The 25556-nt window shown below is 42.5% G+C and overlaps 1 protein-coding gene across 1 annotated transcript; it reads left to right on the top strand.

Moving 5' to 3' along the window:
• chp1 (calcineurin-like EF-hand protein 1) lies at positions 1-21287 on the top strand. The gene is made up of 7 exons (XM_073040375.1): positions 1-146; positions 321-393; positions 9819-9899; positions 15429-15556; positions 16743-16804; positions 19166-19288; positions 19445-21287. Exons 1-7 carry the CDS (start codon positions 80-82, stop codon positions 19496-19498), a joined length of 588 nt encoding a protein of 195 aa, XP_072896476.1. The 5' UTR covers positions 1-79; the 3' UTR covers positions 19499-21287.
• The last annotated feature ends 4269 nt before the right edge of the window (positions 21288-25556 follow it).

The following is a 25556-nucleotide window of genomic DNA, read 5'->3' as shown; positions in this document are numbered from 1 at the left end:
GGCGGCGACACAGGAGGCGGGCTCAGTGACGGCCGGAAGTTGATTTACAAGGCGTCCGAAGCGAAGGCCGCAGCACGAGATGGGATCCAGGGCGTCCAGTCTGCTCCGGGAGGAGGAGATCGAGGACATCAAGAAGGAAACGGGCTGTGAGTCTGTGGGCCGAGGGCTGGGAGATGGGGAGCAGGCGGTGGTGGAATGGGAGAGGGCAAGTTGCCCGACTTGGGTCTGAACTAGTGTCATGCAGGGAAGATGTTTTCACTGAAGCTCGGCATTCGAGCCTCACATTCAGCCCTGTCTGATGGCTTTGTTTTTTTTGCCAGTCTCTCACAGCCAGATTACACGCCTGTACAGCAGATTCACCAGCCTTGACAAGGGAGAGAATGGTACACTCAGGTGAGGAGCGCAGTCTTTATTGGTCAGCCAGTTCCATGGATATGATTATAGGATTCTTGTAAAATCTCCTGTTTGTTTTGTATTTTTTAATGTGTCACTGCGCCTTGCCATATTTGGCTTCTTTGTGGTTATATTGTTATGTTTGTATCAGTTCTTTTTTAATGTATGTCACCAAATGAATTTTTGCTGACACATTCTGCCTATCAGTGTCCGCACGGCTGGTTTGGTGTAACAGCATAAGAAGAGCTAGCTGTACTAATGCTTTGGGAGAAAGTTATCTCAGGAATGAAATATCTTGTGGCCAACCTTCACCTTGAGCTGTCTTTGATCATAAGATATGATATGTTTCACCCTCAAAGGCCAGACTGGATTGAGTCTAAGGAATTGGTACAACACAGAAATAGATCAACAGTCCACCAAGTATTTGGCTGGTGCGGTCCACACATTTGCACTGGTGTACATAGATCAATCCTATTTTTTTAATTCTCCCCACATTCCCATCAAACTGCCCTTCCCCACACTCAAAATTTCTACCTGTACACAACCAATGAACCTACCAACCTGCACACCTTTGGGATTTGGTAGGAAATCCGTGCAATCACAGGGAGAACACACAAACTCCACACAGTTAGCACTTGGGTCCTTTGAAATTTTTAGCTCAATGCAGCTGCCTAATTCTTCTTGCCTTTAACATCCCCTTCCAACTCAAAAAAGTGACTAATTCACTTGTATAAAACTATTCAAGGGCTCTTTATGGTTGGTGTATGACAGAATTGTATTGTCTCTGGCGTTGATGGCAATTGTTCTGCATTAATTGTATGTTTCTGTCACCTTACTGTATCTGTGTATAGTAAAACACACAACCCCCCGCCTCCCCGGCTAATGAATCAGGAACTTGAGCGCTGTTCTTCAGGTCACTCATTAGCCGTCATGGTTACTGTGGGTGAAAAAATTCTAATTTGTCCTGACTATTCATGACTTTCTGGTCTGAGACTGCTTGAGATGGGATAAGACATACATCCCTATGAGAGTTGGGAAGTTAATGTGCTCCATAAAAGTAGGGAAGAGGATGTGGCGATGACGGGAAAGGATGCCAAGCCATTTAACTGCTAATTGTCCCGCTATACTTTGCAATCTATCAGAGACTCATGATAAGTAGGCCCTTTGGATCTCCAGCTGCTAAGCATATATTTTTACAGTATTTCCCTCATATCCTATCAATTCAAGTTTAAATGTCATTTAACCATACATGGAATGCAGCCAAATGAGCCAGCATAACTATGGGGTCATGGTGCAAAGAGACACTACCAATAGTCACACACAAGATCACAATCGTAAAGAGTCCAGACGCTGCCCCGTGTCGTGGTTTCTCGTGCCCCACAAACGACCGGGAGACGCAGAAGATTCTTCAAGAAGTGTTAAACTTTAATTTGCAAATCAAAGCTGAGACAGTCATTGAGCTAGTCACTGATTGCCCACCGACCCTTGTACATAGCATTTTTTATAGCAGTCTCCTGGTTTAGTTGCATTAGCATATCCAATCGGTCTACAGTTGCGTATCACTAGTACATCCGCCACTATCGTTTCTACCCATTAACTTAATCATGTTCTAATCTACATCTCTTAGCTACCTCTCATTAACACACCAATATCTTCTTATTTGGCTACATTCTTAAGTCACTGATGTGTAAGTCACAGAGACAAACAGATTTCATTCTCCTACTAAATTGGATACATAGCAAATAGCAAACACAAAGCTGACTACATAGTTTTGGTTACACAGCAAACAATGCAACTTTTATACTCCAATACCCGCACCCCCCCCCCCCACCTGCCTCTACCACTCATCTACAATAGGAGTATCTTATTAATGACAGACAACCAGAGGATCTGAAGAAGAACCACACAGTTAGCTCCAGAGTTCAGGATTGAGCCTATATTGCTGGAGCTGAGAGGCAGTAGATGCCACTGTCCAAACCCAGATTCACTGTTAATTGGATCATTTAAAGGATTGTGGTACATAAGATCACTTATCCCAATCTTTGCTTTAACCTGATGCATTTATGATATGTGCACATTGTCCTGCAATATGTGGTCTCTACTCTGAAGGCATTCCTTCCATTTCAGGTGCAATGACATGCTATTCCTCACTTAATTTTCAAGTGTGTTTGGAGTCAAAAAGACATACAATGTGAGAAATTCTTCGACTTATCTGTGCATCCAAAGAAATAGAATGCAAACCTCAAGTCTGTAGTGGAAATAATAATAGTCTCATAAGGTTAGACCGTGGAAAGAGTTTGTTCTTAGTGGATGACAGGCCAAGTTGGGAAAGATAATTGTGGCTGGAAGTAGATTGCAGAGATCTGAAGAATAGGCAAAGGCAACTGTTGAAAAGTTATTTTAAAAAAATGTATGGTTAGAAAATTGTAGAGAATTGTTAGGAATTACTTTGTCATAACAAGACAATTGCATATTTTAAGGAAAATTTAAGTAATATTTGAACCAGTGAAGGATACAGGCTGTTGTGGGGCCACTGGGACGAGAGGAGGATTAGTCAGGTTATGGATGAGGGTGGGACAGAAAGGAATGCAGACGCCAGTGTTGAGCTCTTTCTTGTCCTTCCCTGTAATGAGGCAATCAGAATGTGACAATGCTATGTGACTGCACCCTCTAGCCTTGCATAATTTCACTATTTCTTGGTTTTAGAGCGCGTGTCTTTCCTGCCCCATTCAGTCAATTATGACGCTCTCTTTGTGAATTTTTGTCTCCAATTGTATTGTCATTCTCCATGCCATCCAATCCCAGACATGAGGTTTATAGTTCACTTTTTTTGGATTAGTTTAAGTTGGTCTCATGGCCAGCACTGATATGGAGGGCTGAAGGGCTTGTTCCTGTGCTGTACCATTCTATATTAATGGGAATGATAGATAGATAGATACTTTATTCATCCCCATGGGGAAATTCAACATTTTTTGTTTTGTAATGGTTTTAATCCAACACTCTCAAGTAGAAAGTGTCTTTCCACCCCAGATTTTCTAAGTGTGTTTATGGATTCATAGGCACAGAGCCAAGTGTACAGTTGTGTGTGAGCACCTCACATGACCATTCTTGTGAGCATTATCTACATTGGCAGGCCACTTAACTGCAGTACACAATGCAAGTTTATTCTTGATCACTAGCTCTATGAGTTAGATTTGCTCTCATTTGTCAGCAAGATGAGATTTGTTTTAATGTTGGACCCTCTGAAAGCAGCTAGTGGTGCATTGCTTTGACTTGTCATAGAATGATGGCATAGTTTAGCTTAGAAGGAACTTGACCTGGGTCCAATTCTCAATATGCTGGAGGAGCTCAGTAGGTCAGACAGCCATCTATAGAAGGAAATCAACAGTTGATCTTTTGGATTGAGACCCATCATCAGGGCTACAAAGGAAGAGGACAATGCCAGAATAGCAAAGTGTAATATGAGATGTTACTCTGCGATCTGCCTTGCAAGAGGGTGGTGTGGACAGACAAATCAGTGAGGGAATGAAGTGGAATTACATGAAGTGAAAATAGAATGAGAAGTTGTCTGAAATTCCTGACTTTCGGTAATCACTCTTCCCCACACCCCTCTGTTTTCCTTTATTCTGTAACCCCAGCTCCATCACTCCTTCTCTTTCCCTTCCTCTACTGTTATGACGTGCCCATCATCTTCTGCTTCCTCTCTCGGATCGCCTGTCTCCTTCCCTTGTTCCATGATCTCAGATTTATGTTTAATATCACCGCCATATGTCATGAAATTTGTTGTTATAGCAGCAGAAGTACATTGCAGTATATAGTAATAAAAACTATACATTATATACAGTACTTTGCAAAAGTCTTGGGCTCTTGTATAGCTCGGGTACCTAAGACTTTTGCAGTTGTCAACTTGGAACAGAGGGCAAGTTTGTAAATCAGGCAGGAGCAAAGGATGTTGGGAATGGCAAGGATGGAGCGCCACAGGCGCTCCCTTTTCCCTTCCCCTTTTCCCAACCACAGTTCACCCCTTCCAGCCCCCTTCCCACTCTCAGTCCACAACAGAGACCCATATCAGAATCAGGAAATTAAGTTTGTGTTCATGGGTTCAATGTCCATTCAGAAATCTAATAGGAGAGGGGAAGAAGCTATTCCTGAAATGTTGAGTGTGTGGCTTCAGGATTCTGTACCTTCTTGATGGTAGCAAAGAGAAGAGGGCGTCCTGGGTGATGGGGGTCATTAATGATGGATATGGCCTTTTTGGGGCATCAGCTTTTGAAAAAGTCCTGGATGCTGGGGAACCAGGTGGAATCCTCTCTATGGTACATCTGCAGAAACTTGCGAGTGCCTTTGGTGATATCCCAATTCTCCTCAAACCCCTCATGAAATATAGCCACTGTTGTGCCTTTTTTGTAATTGCATCAATATGTTGGATCCAGGATGGATCCTCAGAGATGTTGACACCCAGGAACTTGAAACTGCTCACTCTTTCTGCCTCTTATCCCTCATTGAGGACTAGTGTGTGTTCCCTCACACGAGATGGCACTGGTACTCTCATCTCCTATCAGATTCCTAATCTTTCCCCCCTTTGCCTTCCCCACCTGTCACTTACCAGCTTCTTGCATTTTTCCCTAAGCCCCACCCCTCCTGCTTTTCCCCCTCACTTGGATTTGCGTGTCTCCTGCCAGTTTATGTTCCTCCCTCTCTCCTACCCTTTTATTCTGGCTTCTGCTCTATTCCTTTCCAGTCCTAATGAAGGGTCTCAGCCCGAAACATCATCCGTTCACTTTTGCTGCCTGACCTGAGTTCCCAAGCTTTTTATGTGTGTTGATCCAGGTTTCCAACATCTGTGGTTTTGTTTGTGTCTCTGGTTCCAAATTTACCCCCCCCCCCCCCCCAACCTGGGACTAGTGAGTGGGTAAGTATTCATCATAAATTGGCATTCTTAAAGGTTGCCAACATGAAGAGAGAGTTGTTTTTCTAACAGCACCCTGTGATGTAATTTTTGAAGGCTATGAGGAGAGGGAATTCTGAAAATATGACACAATTAAGTCATTTAACCTCCAATTATATTGTGACTTGCACCACATTCTGCAGAGTTAAATTGCTTCCTCTAGGACAGCAGCTCAGTATGCTGTACATTTAAAGAATATATTGAATTTTCAAGTTCCATGCAGTTAAAACCAGTTCTGATTCACCCCCACAGTCAGACCAAGGTCAGACGGTTTACTTCATGTCATCGGGTTCACATCAGCTGATTTATGCTCAGCCCTGTGGGTCTATACAGTCACCTGCCTAGTACCATCACCACCACCATTAGCGGCCTCTATAAACAAGGTTTATTTATGTATTTCCAAGTGAAGCAGGAGGCTGCTTGGTCCAACAAGTTTATATCAGCCCTTGGAGCATTCTCCTTTAGTTACCTGTCTGCCACATGTTCCCTTTCGCATACCCATCGCTTCCCCCTCCTCCTTCATTCACTGCTACCCAGGGAGTGATTGACATTGAGCAGTGTGTGTTTGGGGTGTAGAGGAAGCCCATACAGTCACAGACAGTGTTGTCTGGAGTTTGCACATTGAGGGTAAGTTGGGCTCCGTGGAGCTGAGGGGCAGCAGTACTGTGCAGTCTGCTGTAGGAGTTTCATTGATCGAATCAATCCTGTACTTTGAACTATTGTCAGTGTTGTAATGAAATATGTGTAGCAATCAGATAGCTCTCAGTGAGTGCCACAAATAACCACATCATGCTTGTGCACTCTGGCTTCTGGACTCATGGAGTAGCTATTTGGAAACAAATCGTTTGGCCCATTAAATCAGTGCCAACCATCAAGCAATCAAATCTAATCCTACCCTAACCAAATTTATCCTTCCCATTTTAGCATCAACTCACCCCTGATTCCACCATTTGCCTACACTGGGGGCAGTTTATTACTGCTAGTTGCCCTACCGATCTTTGGGATGTGGGAAGAAACTAGAGCACAAGGTCACGTGGAGAGAGTGCAGACTCTGAACAGACAGTATCTGAGGTCAGGACTGAGCTCAGGTTGCTGGAGCTGTGAGATTGTAGCTCTACTAATATTCACGAAAATGGACATGGCTCTCTCCTGAGAGTGTGGCAGATATCTGAGAGACATCTGCCTTCTAGAGATTTTTGCCTCAGACTGGAGACATACCAACTGATATGCTGTGTAATTCATGAGAAGATATGAAATAGAAGCAAGCATGAGCAATTCAACCATTTTGTGCTGACTCTAACCATGTGGGTTGTGGTTGGTCATTTAGCGTAGTGTTGCTTATTTGCACTAACCCATATCCCCTGATAGATTAAGATATTCAGCTTATCTGGCTTTTCACTACTTGATGGGAAGCTAAGCAAACACACAAGTTCATATTGCTGGTGTTCGGGTAATGAAGGGTACAATCATCTTGTACCTTGAACCAAATGACTGTTTTCTGTGCCTTAAATACTATGGCAAAAAGACCTGCAGAAGTCTCTAGAACTTGCTAAAGTCTCTGTTCATGTGTCCATTATAAGAAAAACATTGAACAAGAATGGTGTTTATGGAAGGAAGCAACTCTTCTCAAAAAAAAACCAACATTGCTGCAGATCTTAAGTTTGCAAAAGACCACCTGGATGTTCTGCAGTGCTTCTGGGACAGTGTTCTATGGACGGATGAGACCAAAGTTGAACTTTCTGGCAGAAATGCAGATTGCTATGTTTGGTGGTAAAAGGGCACTGCACACCAACACCAAAACCTCATCCCAACTGGAAGGGGCATCAAGGTTTGGGGCTGCTTTTCTGCCTCAGGGCCTGGGAACAATAAATTCAAAATTGTATCAAGACATTTTACAGGAGAATGTGAGGGTGGCAGTTCATCTCCTGGAGCTTAATAGAAGTTGGATAATACAACAAGACAATGATCTGAAACACGAGTAAATCGACAACAGAATAGTTTAGAAAGAAGAACATTCATGTTTGGAATGGCCAAGTCAGAGTCTACCTTACCCCAATTGAAATGCTTTGGCATGACCTGAAGAGGGCTGTTCATGCAAAGTATCCCAAAAATATTAATGAGCTGCAACAGTTTGTATGAAGGGATGGTCTAAAATTCCTCCTCGCTGTTGTGTGAGTCTGATCCACAAATTATTAAATAGGAAGGTTCACATACTTTTTCCAACCTGGGCTGTGTATGATTAAACAATGTGTTCAATAAAGATGTGGAAAGTATAAATGCTTGTGTGTTGTTAGTTTAGGCTGTTTGTCTGTTATTGTGACTCTTTTGAAGACCAGACCACATTTTATGAGTAATTAATATAAAAAGCCAGGTAACTGCAACTTGTATATAAATTGAATCAACACGCACAAAAGGCTGGAGGAACTCAGAAAGCCAGGCAGCATCAATGGAAAAGAGTATAGTTGATATTTTGGGCCAAGACCCCCCCCCCCCCCAATCATTCCCCATCCTCTTTTCCCTCATCTTCTTGCCTTCCCATCGCCTCCCTCTGGTGCTCCTCCCTCCTCCTTTCTCCCATGGCCTTGTGTCCTCTCCTATCAGACTTCCCCTTCTACAGCCCTGTATCTCTTTCACCAAACAACTTCCCAGTTCTTTACCTCATCCCTCCCCCTTCAGGCTTCATCTATCACCTTGTGTTTCTCTCTCTCCTCCCCACCCCCATTTTTAAAATCTATCCTTCAGCTTTTTTACTCCAGTCCTGTCAAAGGGTCTCAGCCCGAAATTTTGACTGTTTTCCATAGATGTTGCCTGGCCTGCTGAGTTCCTCCAGCATTTTGTGTGTGTTGCTTGGATTTCCAGCATCTATAGATTTTCTCTTGTTTATGAACTGACTCAGCTTGTTAACCTAGGTGCTCCGGTTTTCATTGAGACCCTAACTGGAAGCTTCTTGTATGAGTTGAGTTTAGATTAAGCCCCTTGTGAGAGCTGCTCATCTGGTTGACCAGGAGTGCCTATTATGTCTTCTCTCCTTTACCCTTAAAAGTATTCTCCATGCAAGGTACACAGGGTGTGCCCCCATAAAAAGCATCACTAATGTTTACTCTGTGGTTTGTGAAACATTCTTTTAACTTTTTCTGTCTCTTCTTGTCAACAAGGTAAAGTAATGAAGCTATTAAAGAAGGTTCTTTGGGTGTAACATCATTATATTGGGGTCTTTGCATTCACAAAGCTACAACACAGGGTCATAAGGTAACTTGCAGTATCCTAATGAGTGTTTTGATGAAATAATGACTGGTTCCCCTTCCTACAGATGGTTGAGTTATTCTACCATTTCTGTCAATCAGAAATTCGTAATTGTCAATCATCTTTCTTCCACTGATCTAATAAATTAAGTGGTCAGACTAAAACATTCAGTGTAGCTTTTATCAAAATGAAGGGCTGTGTTATGATCTTGTTCCTGAGTTGATGGCTCTGTAACAATGTATTTATGTGGTGATACAGTGTGGATCAGGCCATTCCAACACGTTGAGACACAACTACCCAGCAACCCACCTATTTAACGCAAGTCTACTCACAGGACAGTTTACAATGACCAGTTAATCTACTAACCAGTACACCTTTGGACTGAGGAAGGAAACCAGAGGAAAGCCACGCGGTCACAGGGAGAACATACAAACTCCTTACAGACTGTGCTATAATTGAACTCTGAACTCTAGACACCCTGAGCTGTAAAAGCATTGCGCTAACCACTACACTACCATGACGCCTCACGATAGCGTAGTGGTTGTACTGGATGTTAAGTTTTAATATGGATTTTTTTTCCACAACTCACCTGCAGTCTCCAAATCTATGAATTTGGGATCTCTGACTGGCAGAAGACATGGGGTAAGGTTTGACTTCCGTTCACCTGGTAGAGGTATAATGTATCAGCTAATCTGGCATATTGCGTATGGAACTAAAGATTTGGTTGAGAAGATGTCAATGCAGAATTCAGATGAGCTGTTGCACAAGGGCTGAGAGTGTGACATAACTCACCCAAAGGAGACAGGTGACATTTCAACTGAGTTGTGGGCTTTAGAAAGGCAGTGCTGTCATTTTGGTGAGAGTGCATGCATGAAAAAAGTCTAAAATTTTTGTAAATGGTATAATGGATGGAAATGGCCTCTAGGTTTCTACTCTGTAGAACCGAGTCATGGTTGGTCAAGTAATCATGACTTCCTGGTCGATTGCACTGTGGAGTTCGTTTCTGCATTTTGTGTGACTTTGTGACGTCCAAGAATTAGTGTTTCTGTTGGGTGAGAAACCGGGTGGATGAGTTTGCATTGCGAAACAGGTGGAGTGAATGTTGATTTTCAGATGTGATCTCTGAAATGAATGTTCTGCATTGTGTCTGTTTTGTAAGTCATTTACCAATGTCACTGGGAAAACTTGTGGCCAATCTGTTACTAATTACTGTGCTCTGTCTTTCTGTCCACAGTCGTGAAGATTTCCAACGGATACCTGAGCTGGCCATTAATCCTTTAGGAGACAGAATAATTAATGCCTTCTTCCCAGAAAAGTAAGCAGTTACTGATATTTGTATTTCCTCCTCTGATAACATCCTTTTAACCTTTTCTGCCAAGCCTCTAATTCAAGGCTGAGCTTAGTGATTGCCCATCCCTGAAGTATTGGGTCACTGCAGTACAAGGATTGGAACATTTATCTCCCATGAAGTTTCCTTCTATTCCCTGAAGGCAAAACTTGAAGATGGTTTGTCTAATCCATTCATTTGTACCATCCCACCTGCAGAGTTTGTGGGCTACATCACTCCAATCCCATTAGGGATTCTATTTCTTCATTGGCATTAAACCTGAATTTACCATTTATTTGTTCTCAAGTTCCCCTTATTTTAAGTTTACATTTGGATCATGGGCTTCCTTTCCTTCCTTAGTTGACACTAACACGAGGCCTTTGTGATTCAGGAACTTCATTGCTACAGCTGAGTGGTCTACTGTGTCACCAGTGGGCAGTAGAGAATCAAGTGCACAGGTGTAGAATGGGAGCCTAGCCTACTGGATAAAGAATTCCTTCCCCAATGGGAATTTATGAACCAATGGGTTAAAGTCATACAACAGGGCAAACAGGCCCTTTGGCCCAATTCACCAATGCTGAACGTATTGCCACCAAGCTAGTCTCATCTATCCACGTTTAGCCCATAGCTCTTTCCTGTCCAAGTACTTAAGTAGCTGGCTTCTAAACATTGCCAATGTGCCTGCGTCAACCACTATTTCTGGCAGATCGTTCCAAATATTCAGCAAATAGCGATTTAAGACAAGTCAACAGTTTTATGCTCACCCTTGCTATCTTGTCTTTTAGATTGTTGAATTTAAATTCTCAAATCACAAAGCTGTTTTTTTCCCCCAATACTTGGGTTACCAATCCATTCATGTAATTACTGCTTTACTGTAGGTGTGGTGTTACAGTTGGGTGACTGAGAAAACTAATCCTGAGACCTGCAGTGGAATCAGATGATGCTTAGCATTAGTATTTGTGGTTCTGTTCACCCATTGTACAGTCCATGGTTTTGATACTGTTCTTCCATTCCTATACCATCCAGCTACCCCTCTTGATTGCAGGGTTTTCCATTTTACTGATGGTACGTTTGTCTTGAATAAAATGTTAACTTTGCAATGCCCATCTTTGTGTTCTAAGCTTCCAGAGGGTGGGGGCTTGTCAGAGGCAATTGAAATGCAGTGAAAATGACTTGACATTATTGGTTATTAGAATGTGCTCATCCATGTGAAAGGTTGGAATTGTCTCCAGACTGGGTTTTTGAGTGGTGAGTAGGCACTGAAAGCATTGGTGCCTGTGAGCCTGTGCCCTCGAGTTGTAGGAAGAGCTTATTGGAATGGCTATTCGCACTTCCCTGGAAACTGACCCTGGCTTGGATACAAGCATTTTGCTTTTGTGGCTTGGAGTTAACATGGACATCCTGTCAGGGATTCTGAACGGGACTGGAGGTTGTTACTCAATATCCTTTTCTATTCCGGGAGGACTGAGGTAGTTGCAGGGCTGATACTTGGAGCATATCAGGAATGCCATGCACTACATTCAGTATTCAGGTATTCATACCTTCTGAGTGGCTGTTATGCAAAAGATGTCCAGTTATAATTAGCCTTGGGTTTCTGCTTGCTTCCCCGTTGCTTCCAGTCATTCCGTTTCTACAACACTTGGTGCAAGCTGGTTGTGCAAGGCAAGGCTGCTGCTTTGTAAGTTAGACTGGTCTGGTTTGATTGGAGATTTGTCAAACTCAGTGTTACTGTAACCAAGCAATAAGCCTCTTCAGGGAGTGGAGGTTTGTGTTTTCAAACCTGTCGAAGTTTATTGCTTGGTTACAGAAATAGTACTTATCCAGTACCTGCTAAGGCTGTGATAGCTGTTCACTTTCTCTCTAACCCATCTCCACACACTGAATACACTTGGTAATACAGGATGAGCACCCTTTATCCCACATTCCAAAATCCAAATGCCTCTGAATTTTTTTGAGTGCTGTAAATTCCATAAGGTGCTGGGAAGGTTGTGCAGCTCTCTGCACGCCACTGATGCTTCTGAGAGGTGATGCAGTGAACCAAATTTAACGCAAAGTAGAAAAACACTGCATAAAGTGAAAAATGAAGATCCTGTTTATGTATTGAAAGGGTGTATTCATTGATGTCAGAGTGAACACATGACATGCTGATCATAAAACAAGTGAAGATCTATCATGATGAAATGAGAATTGAAGGTAATTGTGAATGCTCTGCAGGCTGGTTGCAGAAACTTAATAAAAGGTATGGCATTAAATTTATAAAGATTTGTGGTGATAAAGCACCTGCTGATCACAAAGTAGCAGAGAAATTTGTTGAGTTTGCTGAGCTGATGAAAGACTAACACACTGAACGACTGCATCAGTACATTTGTGTGATGAACGAGTGTAAGACAAAGACTGCTTACCGGTAACGCAAATTCAGTCGGGATTGATGACGATGCTGAACAGCCACTGACTGTCCATGTGGGCAGGCAAGGTAGTGATAGCTTACCTTTCTGATGGTTCAATATATACATTATTGATTCAAGCACAAAATTATTAGAATTATTAAATAAAGCTTCCATCAAGATATATGTATAAGCTGTATATGTAATGTAAATGGATTTTGTGTTTAGACTTGGGTCCCATCCCCAAGGTATGTCATTATATAGATGCAAGTATTCAAAAATCCAAAACCCAAAACACTTCTGGCCCCAAGCATTTTGAATAAGGTGTACTTGTACGTTATCAAGTTACTGACAGGAACATCGAGTTCATTGTCATACCTGAAACAGAGCCCTCAAATACTTGTGACCTGCCTACAGATGACTAATTATAGAGCACCATTTCCCAGGCATAAACCTCTTCAGACTCTCAGGAAGTGTGTTGTGAATGGTTTACAAGTGCAATGTCGGAAAGATTTATTGGCCAGAATAATCAGTTGTGTGCAGTGGTACTAATCCATGCCAAGAGTCACTGTCAGATGGAGCCTTGGGCTCTCTGTCTATTAATTCCTGATCAGTTGTATTTGTAAATTTTTTAGTGTAAAATATCAACAATACATCTAGAGTCAGCTGGGGTTTTCCCTTTGGTTATTGGTTGGATTTTCGGTTGAGAAAGTAAACAGGGTTAAAGGAAATGCAGTAGTTGTCAAGTACATGGATTTTCAGAAGGTGTTGGGCAAAACTGAGGCCTGTATCGTTAAAGATTCAGTTGCAGCGTGGATAGGGAATTGTGTTAACGGCAGAGAATAATGGCAAATGGTTGCTCATACTAGAGGATGGTAAGGGTCAGTGGTGGGAGCTGTGTGTTTCTGATATGTTAATAAACTGAAGAGTATGGAGGGTAAACAATGCATTTGAGGGTGACACCAGATTTGACTGGCAATCAGTGAGAACAGCAGTGACAGGCTGCAGATAGGCATGGACTGGCAGATTGCACTAAAGATCCTAAAGAGCTATTGGAGACTAGCAAGGACAGTTGCTTAGGCTGAGCAATAACCCAGACCTAGGTGTACATGTACACAGGAGACACAATAGATTGCCGATGCTGGAATCTGCACTGGAGGAACTCACTGGGTCAGGCAGCATCTTTGGAGGGAAATAGTTGATATTTCTAGTCAAGATCCTTCATCTGGACTGGAGAGAAAGAGGAGCACATGAAGGGGGGGATCCAGGTGAGGGGCGGTGAATCAGAATTGGATTTAATATCACCGGCACATGTCGTGAACTTTGTTGACTTTGTGCAGGCATTCTTTTAATTAGCAGGGTTTGTTCAGAGAGTTTAGTAAAGTATGTGGACTTTTAAAATTTAGGAGGAAAGACATTCTTTCACAGAAAATGGTTGTGATCTGCAATTCACTGCTCTTGTAGGATTGGTGAAAGTGAGTTCAGGCTATGAAATTGGATAGGAATTTGGATGTGTATGCTGAGGAATGGGACTGACAATCATTTTGCTTGGGGTTAAAGGGCTTTAACAAGTTTAATGTATTGGTTTAAGAAAATAGGGTACTCTCAGGAGAGGAAATGATGTAATTTTGCAAATCTAAAGTGATGCAAATATGCAAATCTATGTTCAATTTACTGAGCCTTGCTCGTTCCATTAGCCCCATGTGGTGACTGCTCGAGTCAGCCAGTTCCCTGCATGGGACCACATTACAGCACTGTAACCTGATTGATCGTACTCCTGTACCATATCCTGCATTTCTCAGGGACATGCTGGTTTCTTCATAGATAGATAGATAGATAGATACTTTATTCATCCCCATGGGGAAATTCAACTTTTTTTCCAATGTCCCATACACTTGTTGTAGCAAAACTAATTACATACAATACTTAACTCAGTAAAAAAATATGATATGCATCTAAATCACTATCTCAAAAAGCATTAATAATAGCTTTTAAAAAGTTCTTAAGTCCTGGCGGTTGAATTGTAAAGCCTAATGGCATTGGGGAGTATTGACCTCTTCATCCTGTCTGAGGAGCATTGCATCGATAGTAACCTGTCGCTGAAACTGCTTCTCTGTCTCTGGATGGTGCTATGTAGAGGATGTTCAGAGTTTTCCATAATTGACCGTAGCCTACTCAGCGCCCTTCGCTCAGCTACCGATGTTAAACTCTCCAGTACTTTGCCCACGACAGAGCCCGCCTTCCTTACCAGCTTATTAAGACGTGAGGCGTCCCTCTTCTTAATGCTTCCTCCCCAACACGCCACCACAAAGAAGAGGGCGCTCTCCACAACTGACCTATAGAACATCTTCAGCATCTCACTACAGACATTGAATGACGCCAACCTTCTAAGGAAGTACAGTCGACTCTGTGCCTTCCTGCACAAGGCATCTGTGTTGGCAGTCCAGTCTAGCTTCTCGTCTAACTGTACTCCCAGATACTTGTAGGTCTTAACCTGCTCCACACATTCTCCATTAATGATCACTGGCTCCATATGAGGCCTAGATCTCCTAAAGTCCACCACCATCTCCTTGGTCTTGGTGATATTGAGACGCAGGTAGTTTGAGTTGCACCATATCACAAAGTCCTGTATCAGTTTCCTATACTCCTCCTCCTGTCCATTCCTGATACACCCCACTATGGCCGTGTCATCAGCGAACTTCTGCACATGGCAGGACTCCGAGTTATATTGGAAGTCTGATGTGTACAGGGTGAACAGGACCGGAGAGAGTACGGTTCCCTGCGGCGCTCCTGTGCTGCTGACCACCGTGTCAGACCTACAGTCTCCCAACCGCACATACTGAGGTCTATCTGTCAAGTAGTCCACTATCCAATCCACCATGTGAGATCTCTAAATGAATAAGCAGTATTTCATTGTCATGTTTCCACCTCAGTTTGCGAGGTCTAAGCTCTGCCTGTGTAGGATTTGCATGTATGGCAGGCTTCATTCTAACTTTTTTGTAACCCTGGTATTCAGAGTCATTGTGATTCCGATCCTCTGCTGCGTTCAGTGATGGCGTTTAATCATTCTGTTCGGTTCGTGTGGCTGTACACCTTTCTGCCCTGATTTTTTTTGCTTTCTAAATTTGTTCAGCGAAGACCAAGTGAATTTCCGAGGCTTTATGCGGACCCTTGCTCATTTCCGACCCATCGAGGATAGCGACAAAAATAAAGACCCTCGTGTTCCCGAGCCACTCAACAGTAGGAACAACAAGCTTCTTTGTAAGTGATTTAGTCATCTCTCTGATGGGGATGGACATGGTGGCATCTAATTGGCAGAGAAGTCAGCTGGTGGATTAGTGCCGTTGTAACAACCCGTGTGTGGCAGCGCATGGCTACAGATTGAGTTTGCTTTAGGTCAGGTTGTCCCAAAAATTCCAGACTGATATAATCTAGCCCTTGGAGGGTTAACAATCATGCCAGCAATTGTGCCACGGTAGTGCAGTGGTTGACACGACGCGATTACAGCTTAGGGCATTGGAATTCAATTCCAGCGTGATCTGTAAGGAGTCTGTACATCCCTGTGTGGAATGCGTGGGCTTTCTCCGTGCTCTATTCTAGTTCACATTCTAGACGTATCACTTAGTAAGTTAATTGGTGATTGTATGTTGTCCCATAATTAGGCGGGGGTAAAAGTCAGGGGGGTTGCTGGGCAGCGTGGATCAAAGGGCCAGAAGGGTCTATTCTGTGCTGTATCTCAATAAAACAAATAGTGTTGCTCAGACATGAAGCAAGACATCTGTGTGCTGTTGCGAGTGAAGAAGATTGTGAAACAGTCTGTAAAAGCTGCTGGTCATTGTTCAAGTATGCAAACCTGGTGAATATTGCACAAGCCACAACATTCACTTCAACATTGCTTTCTCATGCATACTACCAGTATCAGCTGCACATTCCTGTAAACTGCAGGCTTGTAATTTGTGTGTGCACACACATACTCTGGGTATTGGAGGGGAAGGGTGGTAGCAAGAGCAATATGAAGCCCCCAGTGTACAGGACAGTTATGGACATTAGATCAAGTGGCTGCTTTTGTTACTTTTCATTGTAACCTGGTTTTATCCTGGGGGTGGGGTGGTGGTTTAGGGCTCTGAGTTCTTGTGACCATAGTGGCTGTCCTTGAATCAGACACTGGCTAGTGGGTGGGCATATTCTTCAGCCTCAGTTCAGTGCAACACTGAGATCTGTTTCATAGAAGGGACTTTGTAAGATGGAAATAAAGCAAAGGAGAAAGCTGATCTCTAGGGCAAAGGAAGGGAGACTTGAGAAGTCTGGCAGAGAAAAATGTGATTGAATGCAGAGGGTCAGTTCAGTGCCTCCAGTCACATTGTGCAGTCCTTTTTCCCTCGGTTGGCTGAATTACGTGTTACCCAGACATTGTGACAAATAGAAACACCTCTCTCTTCCATTTCAGTTGCTTTCAGGCTGTATGATCTTGACAAGGATGATAAAATCTCTCGAGAAGAGCTCCTGCAGGTAATGAATGGAGTCTGAAAGTATCCTTTCAGATTAGTCCAGTTTGTATGATGTGGAATTGATCAACCCTTGCTGTAGTTACTTGTTTCTTATAGATTACTCTCCCACTTACAGTACTATGCCAGAGCCTTAGGCACATATATAGCCAGGATGCTTAAGCGTTCTGCACAGTCCTGTAGTAATTTTATAATTTGCACTATACTGCTGCCAAAAAACAAATTGCATGCCATATGTGAGTGATGATAAACCTGATTCTGATTCGTGTCTCTATTGTGGACTGAGAGTGGGAAGGGGGGGGAGAGAGGGGAATTATGGTTGGGAAAGGGAAAAGGAGACGGGAGGGATCAGGAAGCACCAGAGAGACATTTTGTTATGATCAATAAACCATCTGTTTAGAATCAAATGTTTTTGCCTGATGTCTCGGGGCTGGGTGTGTCTGACCCATGCCACACACCCACTGACGGTCCTCTGCCACCTCTTCCTCACCCCTCTCACAGTGCTCCACCCTTGCCATCCCAACATTCTTTGCTCCCACCAGGTTCACAAATTTGCTCTCTGCTCCACGTTGACAAATACAATGTTGTGCTCTTGTGATTGTCACCTGACTCTCAGGAGTTCCAGAGCACCTCAAAACTTTAACATTTGGTCCACACACCTGACTGTTTCAGAAATTGCCAAATTAAGAAACATTTTCGAGGCATGAACATGTACGTCTGGCCTGACAGCTGCAGTGATACTAAACTCCTCTTATGTCCCTGATGTTCCAGTGAATACCTCTCATCTGGACTTTTTAAAAATAGCATTGTTGGTGCTTGTGTGCAAATTGCCTTCTGCATTTCCCATATTACTGAAGTTAACTTCAACTTTCCTTCCTTAGTTGTAAAGTGCTCTGGGACATTCTGAAAGACCAAATAAAAAATATAAGCCTATCTTGCCCAAGTGGCCCAGAGATTCCCTCCGAGGCTGCAGTGTAGCTATCATACAAGCATTACAGTTCAAGCTCTTTGTTTCCTCTAGAACTTTGCAGTGCCCGCAAGCGTGTTGTGTCTCACCTTAAGTAGTTTAAAAGAAAAATAAACATTAAAATTTTATCAACAATGCAGGCTGGTCCAAAAGGGGATTAAATATATAGGTGATTGTTTTGAAGGAGGTATATTGATGTCGTTTGATCAATTAAAAAATAAATATAAAATATCAGACAACACTCTTTTCTGTTATTTTCAATTAAAGGCTTATTTACGAGAAAAGCTGGGTCAAACAATGTTGATGCCAAAACCTAAGTGAAATAGAAATATTAATTCAAAAAGGAAAAATTAAAAAATTTACATCCTGTATGTACAATTTGATTCAAAAACAGACAATTAAATCAGGAATTCATAAATCAAGACAAAAATGGGAATCTGATTTGAATATTAAAATTGATGGAAAAAGCTGGTCAAGATTATGTTCTGATAGTATGATAAATACAATAAATGTTCGACTTAGATTAGTACAATATAATTTTTTACATCAATTATATATAACACCACAGAAAATAAATAAATTAACTTCAAATATGTCTGACCAATGTTTTCAATGTAATCAAAAAATTGGTACTTTTTTACATTCTACTTGGTCTTGTTTTAAAATTCAATCATTTTGGATAAATCTAAGACTTTTAGTGGAACAAATTACTGGAGTACAACTCCCACATAGTCCAATATTATTTTTATTAGGAGACATTGAAGGGATAATACCGAAATTTAAATTGAATAAGTATCAGAAAAAATTTATAAAAATTGCATTGGCAGTAGCCAAAAAAGTTATCGCAGTTACTTGGAAATCTGATTTATATTTAACTATGGATCATTGGAATAATGAAATATATAGTTGTATTCCACTTGAAAAAATTACATTCTAAGAAATGAATATATATTTTTGAAAATTTGGCTCCCATACCTACAAAAGATAGGATTAAATACATAGGTCCTTTGAAGATAAAATTATAAAGTAATTGGGGAAAGTAAAAATAAATATTAAAATTATTTTGAACTCTATGGAGCATGTGGGGATCCTCCGATATCCAGGCAATCTTTCTCTTCTTTCCTTTTTTTTCTTTCTTTAGACAAGGGTTAAGGGGAGGGGGGAGGGTTAATATTATTTTTTCTCTTTCTTACTATTTTATCATTACATTAATTCTTTGTAATTTTCTTAAAAATTAATAAATAAATAAAACAATGCAGGCTGGTGTGTTGGTTGCTGGGTGTGTTTGATGATAATGAGAGTATCTGGTTTTAGAAGAAGCTGGTAATTTGAGGAGTTCAAACAGTTCATTCTCTCCTTTATTGACACATTCGTCATCTTCCTCTCTCTTCCATTCAGGTCCTTCGCATGATGGTGGGAGTTAACATATCTGACGAGCAGCTGGGGAGCATTGCAGACCGGACAATTCAAGAGGCAGATCAGGACGGTGATAGTTCAATCTCCTTCATGGAGTTTCAGAAGGTAAATTCAGTAACCTGCCCTCCAGTGTTCTGCAGAAAGGCCTGTATCCAGCAATACTCTTCCCTCTCTATTATATCTGTGGCCCACTTGTTTTTCTCAGCCTGTTCCTTGCTGTTTGTCACTCCTTTGGTTCACTGTTCCTTTTCTCCCTTGCAGGTGCTGGAGAAGGTTGATGTTGAGCAGAAGATGAGCATTCGTTTCCTTCACTGAATCCTCTTCGTTGTGACTCAGCAGCAGATCTCTCCAGTCAGGCTCTGTCAGCCTCGGACCTCACCATGTTACCTGATCATGTAGAGAAGTTTGTCAATCACACAGGAGACTGCCATCCATTTAATTGGTTTCCCCAATCCTGGGCAGTGGTGGGAATTGTTACTCAGTGTGGCAATTCCTGGGTCCCACCAGTTACCTTTCAGTGTGGCACATTTCACCTGGCTACCACTGAGCAGTGAGATGCAGGACAAACAAACTGAATAACTTGCTGGTGGGACAGTGCTATACCTTCGGGAGATGTCCAGCCTGAGGGGGTCCATGACTCTCATGGACTTGTACTGTTCTCGTGCTCCCTGGAACAGACTATTCTCTGATTGTAAGACCGAATGGGTGGCAATTAGGTGCTTTTAAATTGTATTTGCTGGTTTTTCTGATTGGGGTTATTGATTATGGGGTATTTATTAGTCCATTGTTGTATAAGTTGTTTTTAAAATATTCACATTATAGGCCCTTTAGTCAGCTGTCTTGCTCTGTCCATTCTCGTCATTTTTCTCTGACAGTGTCCATTCCCTAGCACAAGATCAGGGCTTGTCCAGGTGATGGGAAATGCGACACTATTGATCCTTTCAGATGAGGCCTCTTATTTCTCCATGCAACCTTAATCAGTTTCGGGCTCCTCTGGGTGTTGCCTCCACCTTTCCGCCCTCCTTCCCACTCACCATCCCCACAAATACCAGCACACCTTGAACCCTTCCCCACTTTTCCACATTTGCTGGATGCTGGTGAAATCCCTGCCTGTGTTTATAGCTGCTGCAGCCTGCTCAGCTTCAATGTTCCTCTACATCAGTTTTGTTCTTTTAGTATTGCCTATGAAGAGCTTGCCCTATTCTCAGTAACTGGGTTTCTCAGTGAACACTAAAGTTGACTCTGTGAAACCAGTACTTTAATGTGCAGTATAGAATTATAGTGAGGCTGTCCCTCTGCACCTCTAGCCTCCAGGCCGGTACTAGTAACATCATTAATGAACCAGTTGCTACATTGCACTCTGTTTATATTTAACTCTCGTGCATGCATCCATCCTGATAACTCAGTACCTTGCAACAACCTTCACGTTAATCACTGTGGTACGGATTCCTTCACTGCAACACTAACTGGGAGGCAGGGCTGGGACTGCCCAGCATTCTGGAACTTAAACCAGATTTGGTTTATTTTACTTCAGAATGCTCAGACAACTCGACCCTAATTTTGCCAAGCAGTACACTATAGATTCCAAGAGCCTGCTGCAGAACCAAGGGACAAACTCCAGTATTTAACTTAGGATCTGATCTTCAGAACAGGGTTCAATCATTTGATCTGTTTCTCAGACCTGCCCTGCTTCTGGGGTTCACTCTTGTTCTTTGAGTCAAGATGTTCCATCCCATTTGAATTTCTTTTATTTGGGTATTTTTGAGTCTGTCCTTGTATGCTCCACTACAGCGACTGATGTAGCATGTGAAGCTCCTGTCACTAAAGACTGCATGCAGAATGACTGGCCCGGGTACCTTCACTTGCATCATGTTCTGTGTTCCCTCAGAGGCACGTAGGAAGGTGATGATTACGCAAGTCCTCCTTACAAAGATTGATGGGGAATTTCTGTTCTGGTTGAACTGAACATATTGTGTGAGTGGGTGTGACTTGCTCTCAAGTACTGGATAGATTCACATTGTCCTTTCCTGAATTGTGCCATCACTTTCTTCCCTATGAGAAGACTATCTACATTTCATAAATAAAACATTTAATCGTTCCCTCACTTCTACCTTATTTATTTTGGCACTGATTATCATTCATCTCAAATAACACTGGATTATTTTCCTACTATTAAGAGCCCACCTTGTGATACTAAGTAACAGAAACCTGAGCTGAGCTCATCTGAAGGTCAGGGGACCTTGAACTTTGGTAACTTGTTGATAATGTTTTGGAAACCATCATTGCTGAGGTCACATAAGATCAATTTCAAGTTTAATTCTCATTCAACCAAACATGAATACATCATTACTCTGGAACCAAGATGTAAAACACAATACCAACAATTATACAAAGCACGTGTAGCATATATAAGACAGCAGTAAAATATAGTCACGCAAAAAAGGTCTTAAGTCCCTTAGTCCATGAATGTTACAACAGTCTGCAGTTGAACACAATAGTTTGCCTTCTGTCAAGCAAACACTGGGGGGCAGCACCAACTCCAGTATGGACGCTGCGCTATGCCACACCGCTGGAGGATCACTGGTGGAGCGCATGGCTCCAACGCCTCCCCCTGCGCAGCTGCAATTGGCCAACGCCGCTGTTTGCCAATAAAAGAGTGACTTGCAACAGTCCACACCATTGGTATCCAAAAAGACAACCACTTGCTGTTAGATTCGACACCTCCTCTGTCGCAGGCAGCATCGTGGTCAGTATCAAGTCCAGTTCCTTCAGTTTCTCCAATGAGCAACTCGCTGATGGGATAGATCTGCAGTTTTTTAATTTCCAGGACGGTCTTGCCATCATTTAAAGAAAGTTTGAAAAAGACTATTATAACTTTTTCTATAAGCATGTACATTTTGTTGCAGCTTGGCTTGTGGAGAACATTACTAAAAATAATTCTAGATGTTATATGTCAGTGCTGAGTCATGCAGTGATTAAAAATATAACAGAAGGCTTAGTTGAAGGGATAGTTTTTAAGGGTGGAGAGAAGGGACTAGGAAATAAGACAAAACTTTCTCTTGGAACAGAACACTGGGAAGAGCTGGAGCTTGGGGAGGTATTAGAATGGTTTAGAATTTAGTATGAACAGAAACATGACTAAAAAAGTGAAGTGTCAACCATAAGACATAGGAGCAGAATTTGGCCTTTTGAGTTTGCTCTGCCATCCATCATGACTGATTTATTGACCCTCTTAACCCCATGCTTCTGCACCTCTCACTAACCTTTGACTCCCAAGAACTTACCAACCTCTGCTTTAAATATACTTGGTTTCCACATTCTTCTTGTCCTACAGATTCACCACCCTCTGGCTAAAGAACTTCCTCTTCAACTCTATTAAATGGACCTACCTTGTATGGTGAGGTGAGGTCCCAGAGCCCCACTATAGGCATCTTCTCGATCTAGGCCCTTCAATATTTGAAAGGTTTCAATTGAATTCTCTCTCTTCCCCATCCCGCCCATTATTCTAAACTCCAGTGAGTACAGACCCAAAGCCATCAAAGGCTCCTCATTCCCAAAATCATTCTCGTGAGCCTCCTCTGGACCTTCTCCAATGTCAGCATATCTTAGTTAAGGGACCCCAAAACTTCTCACAATGCTCCCAAGTGCAGTCTAACCAATCAATGCCTTATAAAGCCACAGCATTACACCCTTGTTTTTATATTCTAGTCCTCTCAAAATGAATGTTTACATTGCATTTGCCTCCATTGTCACCAGCTCAACCTGCAAGCTAACCTTAAGGGCATCCTAAACGAGGACTCCCAAGCCCCTTTGCACCTCTGATTTTTGAATTTTCTCCCTGTTTAGAAAACAGTCTATAGCTTTATTCCTTCTAACAAAGTGCATGGTTGGTCACCAGTGGGAGTGCCTCGGGGATCTGTTCTGGGACTCTTACTCGTAGTGATTTTTATAAATGACCTGGATGAGGAAGTGGAGGGATGGGTTAGTAAATTTGCTGATGACACAAAGGTTGGGGGTGTTATGGATAGTGTGGAGGGCTGTCAGAGGTTACAGTGGGACATCTGTAACTGGACTGAGAAGTGGCAGGTGGAGTTCAACCCAGATAGGTGTGAAGTGGTTCATTTTGGTAGGTCCGATATGTGGCAGAATATAGTATTAATGACAAGACTCTTGGCAGTGTGGAGGATCAGAGGGATCTTGGGGTCTGAGTCCATAGGATGCTCGAGGCAGCTGTGCAAGTTGACTCTGTGGTTAAGAAGGTCCCAGGGCTGAAATGGTTGCCACAAGAAGAGACTAGATATAGGACCACCAGAAAATGAGGCCAGACAGATAATAATGGGGGCAAGGAGATGGCACTGAAGTGAATGAGTATTTTGCATGTCTTCACTGTGGAAGACACTAGTGGTGTGCCAGATGTTGAAGGGTGTGAGGGAAGAGAAGTGAGTGCAGTCACTATTACAAGGGAGAAGGTGCTCCAAAATTTGAAAGACCTAAGGGTACATAAGTCACCTGAACTAAATGAACTGTATTTCTTTGAGGAGATAACAAGCAGGATAGATAAAGGGTATGCAGTGGATGTTCTATATTTGGATTTTAAGAAGGCCTTAAACAAGGTGCCACACATGAAGCTGGTAACCAAGTGAAGAGCCCATGGTATTACAGGAAAGTTACTGGCATGTTTAGAACATTGGCTGATTGGTAGGAGGCAGTGAGTGGAACCTTTTCTGGTTAGTTGCCAGTGACAAGTGGTGTTCCACAGGGGTCGGTGTTGGGACTGCTTTTTATGCTGTATATCAGTGATTTAGGTGATAGAATAGATACCTTTGCTGCCACGTTTGCAGATGATATGAAGATTGGTGGCCCCCTACTGCTGAGGGAAAAGGTAGGCTGCAGAACGATTTAGACAGATTAGGAGTATGGACAAGAGAGTGGCAAATGAAATTCAATGTTGGAAAATACATGGTCATGCACTTTGGTAGTAGAAATAAATGTGCAGAATATTTTCTAAATGAGGAGAAAATCCAAAAATCTGAGATACAAAGGGTCTTAGGAGTCCTTGTGCACAACACCCTAAAGGTTAATTTGCAGGTAGAGTCAGTAGTGAGGAAGGCAGATGCAATGATAGCATTCATTTCAAGAAGTCTAGAATAAAAGAGCAGGGATGTGATGCTGAGACTTTATAAGGCACTGATGAGGCCTCAGCTGAGTATGGTGAGCTGTTTTGGGCTCCTCATCTAAGAAAAGATGTGCTGGCATTGGAGAGGGTCCAGAGAAGGATGATTCTGGGAATGAAAGGGTTATCATACAAGGAACATTTAATATCTCTGGGTCTGTGTTGAGTGATTTTTGGGTTTAGGTCAGTTACATTTAGCAAATGGCTTTGGCTACCAGCCTTCTGTTCCTTGACAATGTATTGTGGATTTAATTTGGAACAATGGATTCCTGAAAGCCCAGTCCAGATGCTGCTGGTGCCTATGGGATGGACGCGAATCAGAAGGTGTGAAGTTTGTATGCAGCTTCAAAAGAAAGCATTGTCTGTACTTTGTAAATACGGAATTGTCCTTTGTGTTTGGCAAATAAATATCAAGCCTCACATTGGACCAGCAGACCCTTCCACCGAAAGCGTCTCCATATGATGCCTGCTGTACCTTGTTGTGTCAAATAAAGAAGCTGCTTTGAATCTACCAGTAACTCTCTCCCGTGATTTCATTCACGCAACAGCATTCGGTGTCAGAAGTGGGATACCTTTGTGACCCATCGTGTGGCCTGCGATCCTAGCACTCTAAGTTGCTGAGTATTTTCTAAAATAGCACTCACACTTGGATCTGTTTGGGTCGGTGGTACACGGGAACACGAGGTATCACAAACACGGAGAGCTGAACTAGTAGATATAAAAGTGGTGTGTGCATGTGCACGTGTGTTTATGTAAGTGAGGAAACCGCGTGTTAACGGTGAGACAGAGCCACCAGTTGCGAAGGGTGGTTACCGACGGTTCGGGACACTAGAGTGGGGACGTGTATACTCGTTCGGGGATATTAGTGCACTTTAGTGTACGTTTTGCAAGTGTGATGCAAAGGAATACAGCCGGCATCATGAGATCAGGTGCTCAAAAGTGGCAGATAGCGGAGTCCATACTCTGTGGTTTTAAGTACCGGTATGTACTGTTTAGCTGGTACTCATCATTTATATTTTGTGTAGTGTGGGGTATCTCAGGGAGAGGTTTTACCCAGATAGATCTACCAGAATGGCATGTATTGAGGTCAAGCAACACCAGGTTGAGAATCCTGATGATCCGAGCCAGCCCTTGACCCTGTTCACGACCATTCATAAACCTTTCACCCACAGGGAGAAACAGGGCATTTTGTCAGAGTTG

The sequence above is a fragment of the Hemitrygon akajei genome, chromosome 3 (genome assembly GCF_048418815.1).
Source record: "Hemitrygon akajei chromosome 3, sHemAka1.3, whole genome shotgun sequence".
NCBI classification, from domain to species: domain Eukaryota; kingdom Metazoa; phylum Chordata; class Chondrichthyes; order Myliobatiformes; family Dasyatidae; genus Hemitrygon; species Hemitrygon akajei.
The sequence above is the reverse complement of the archived record's forward strand: the minus strand, read 5'-3'. Positions and strand labels throughout refer to the sequence as shown.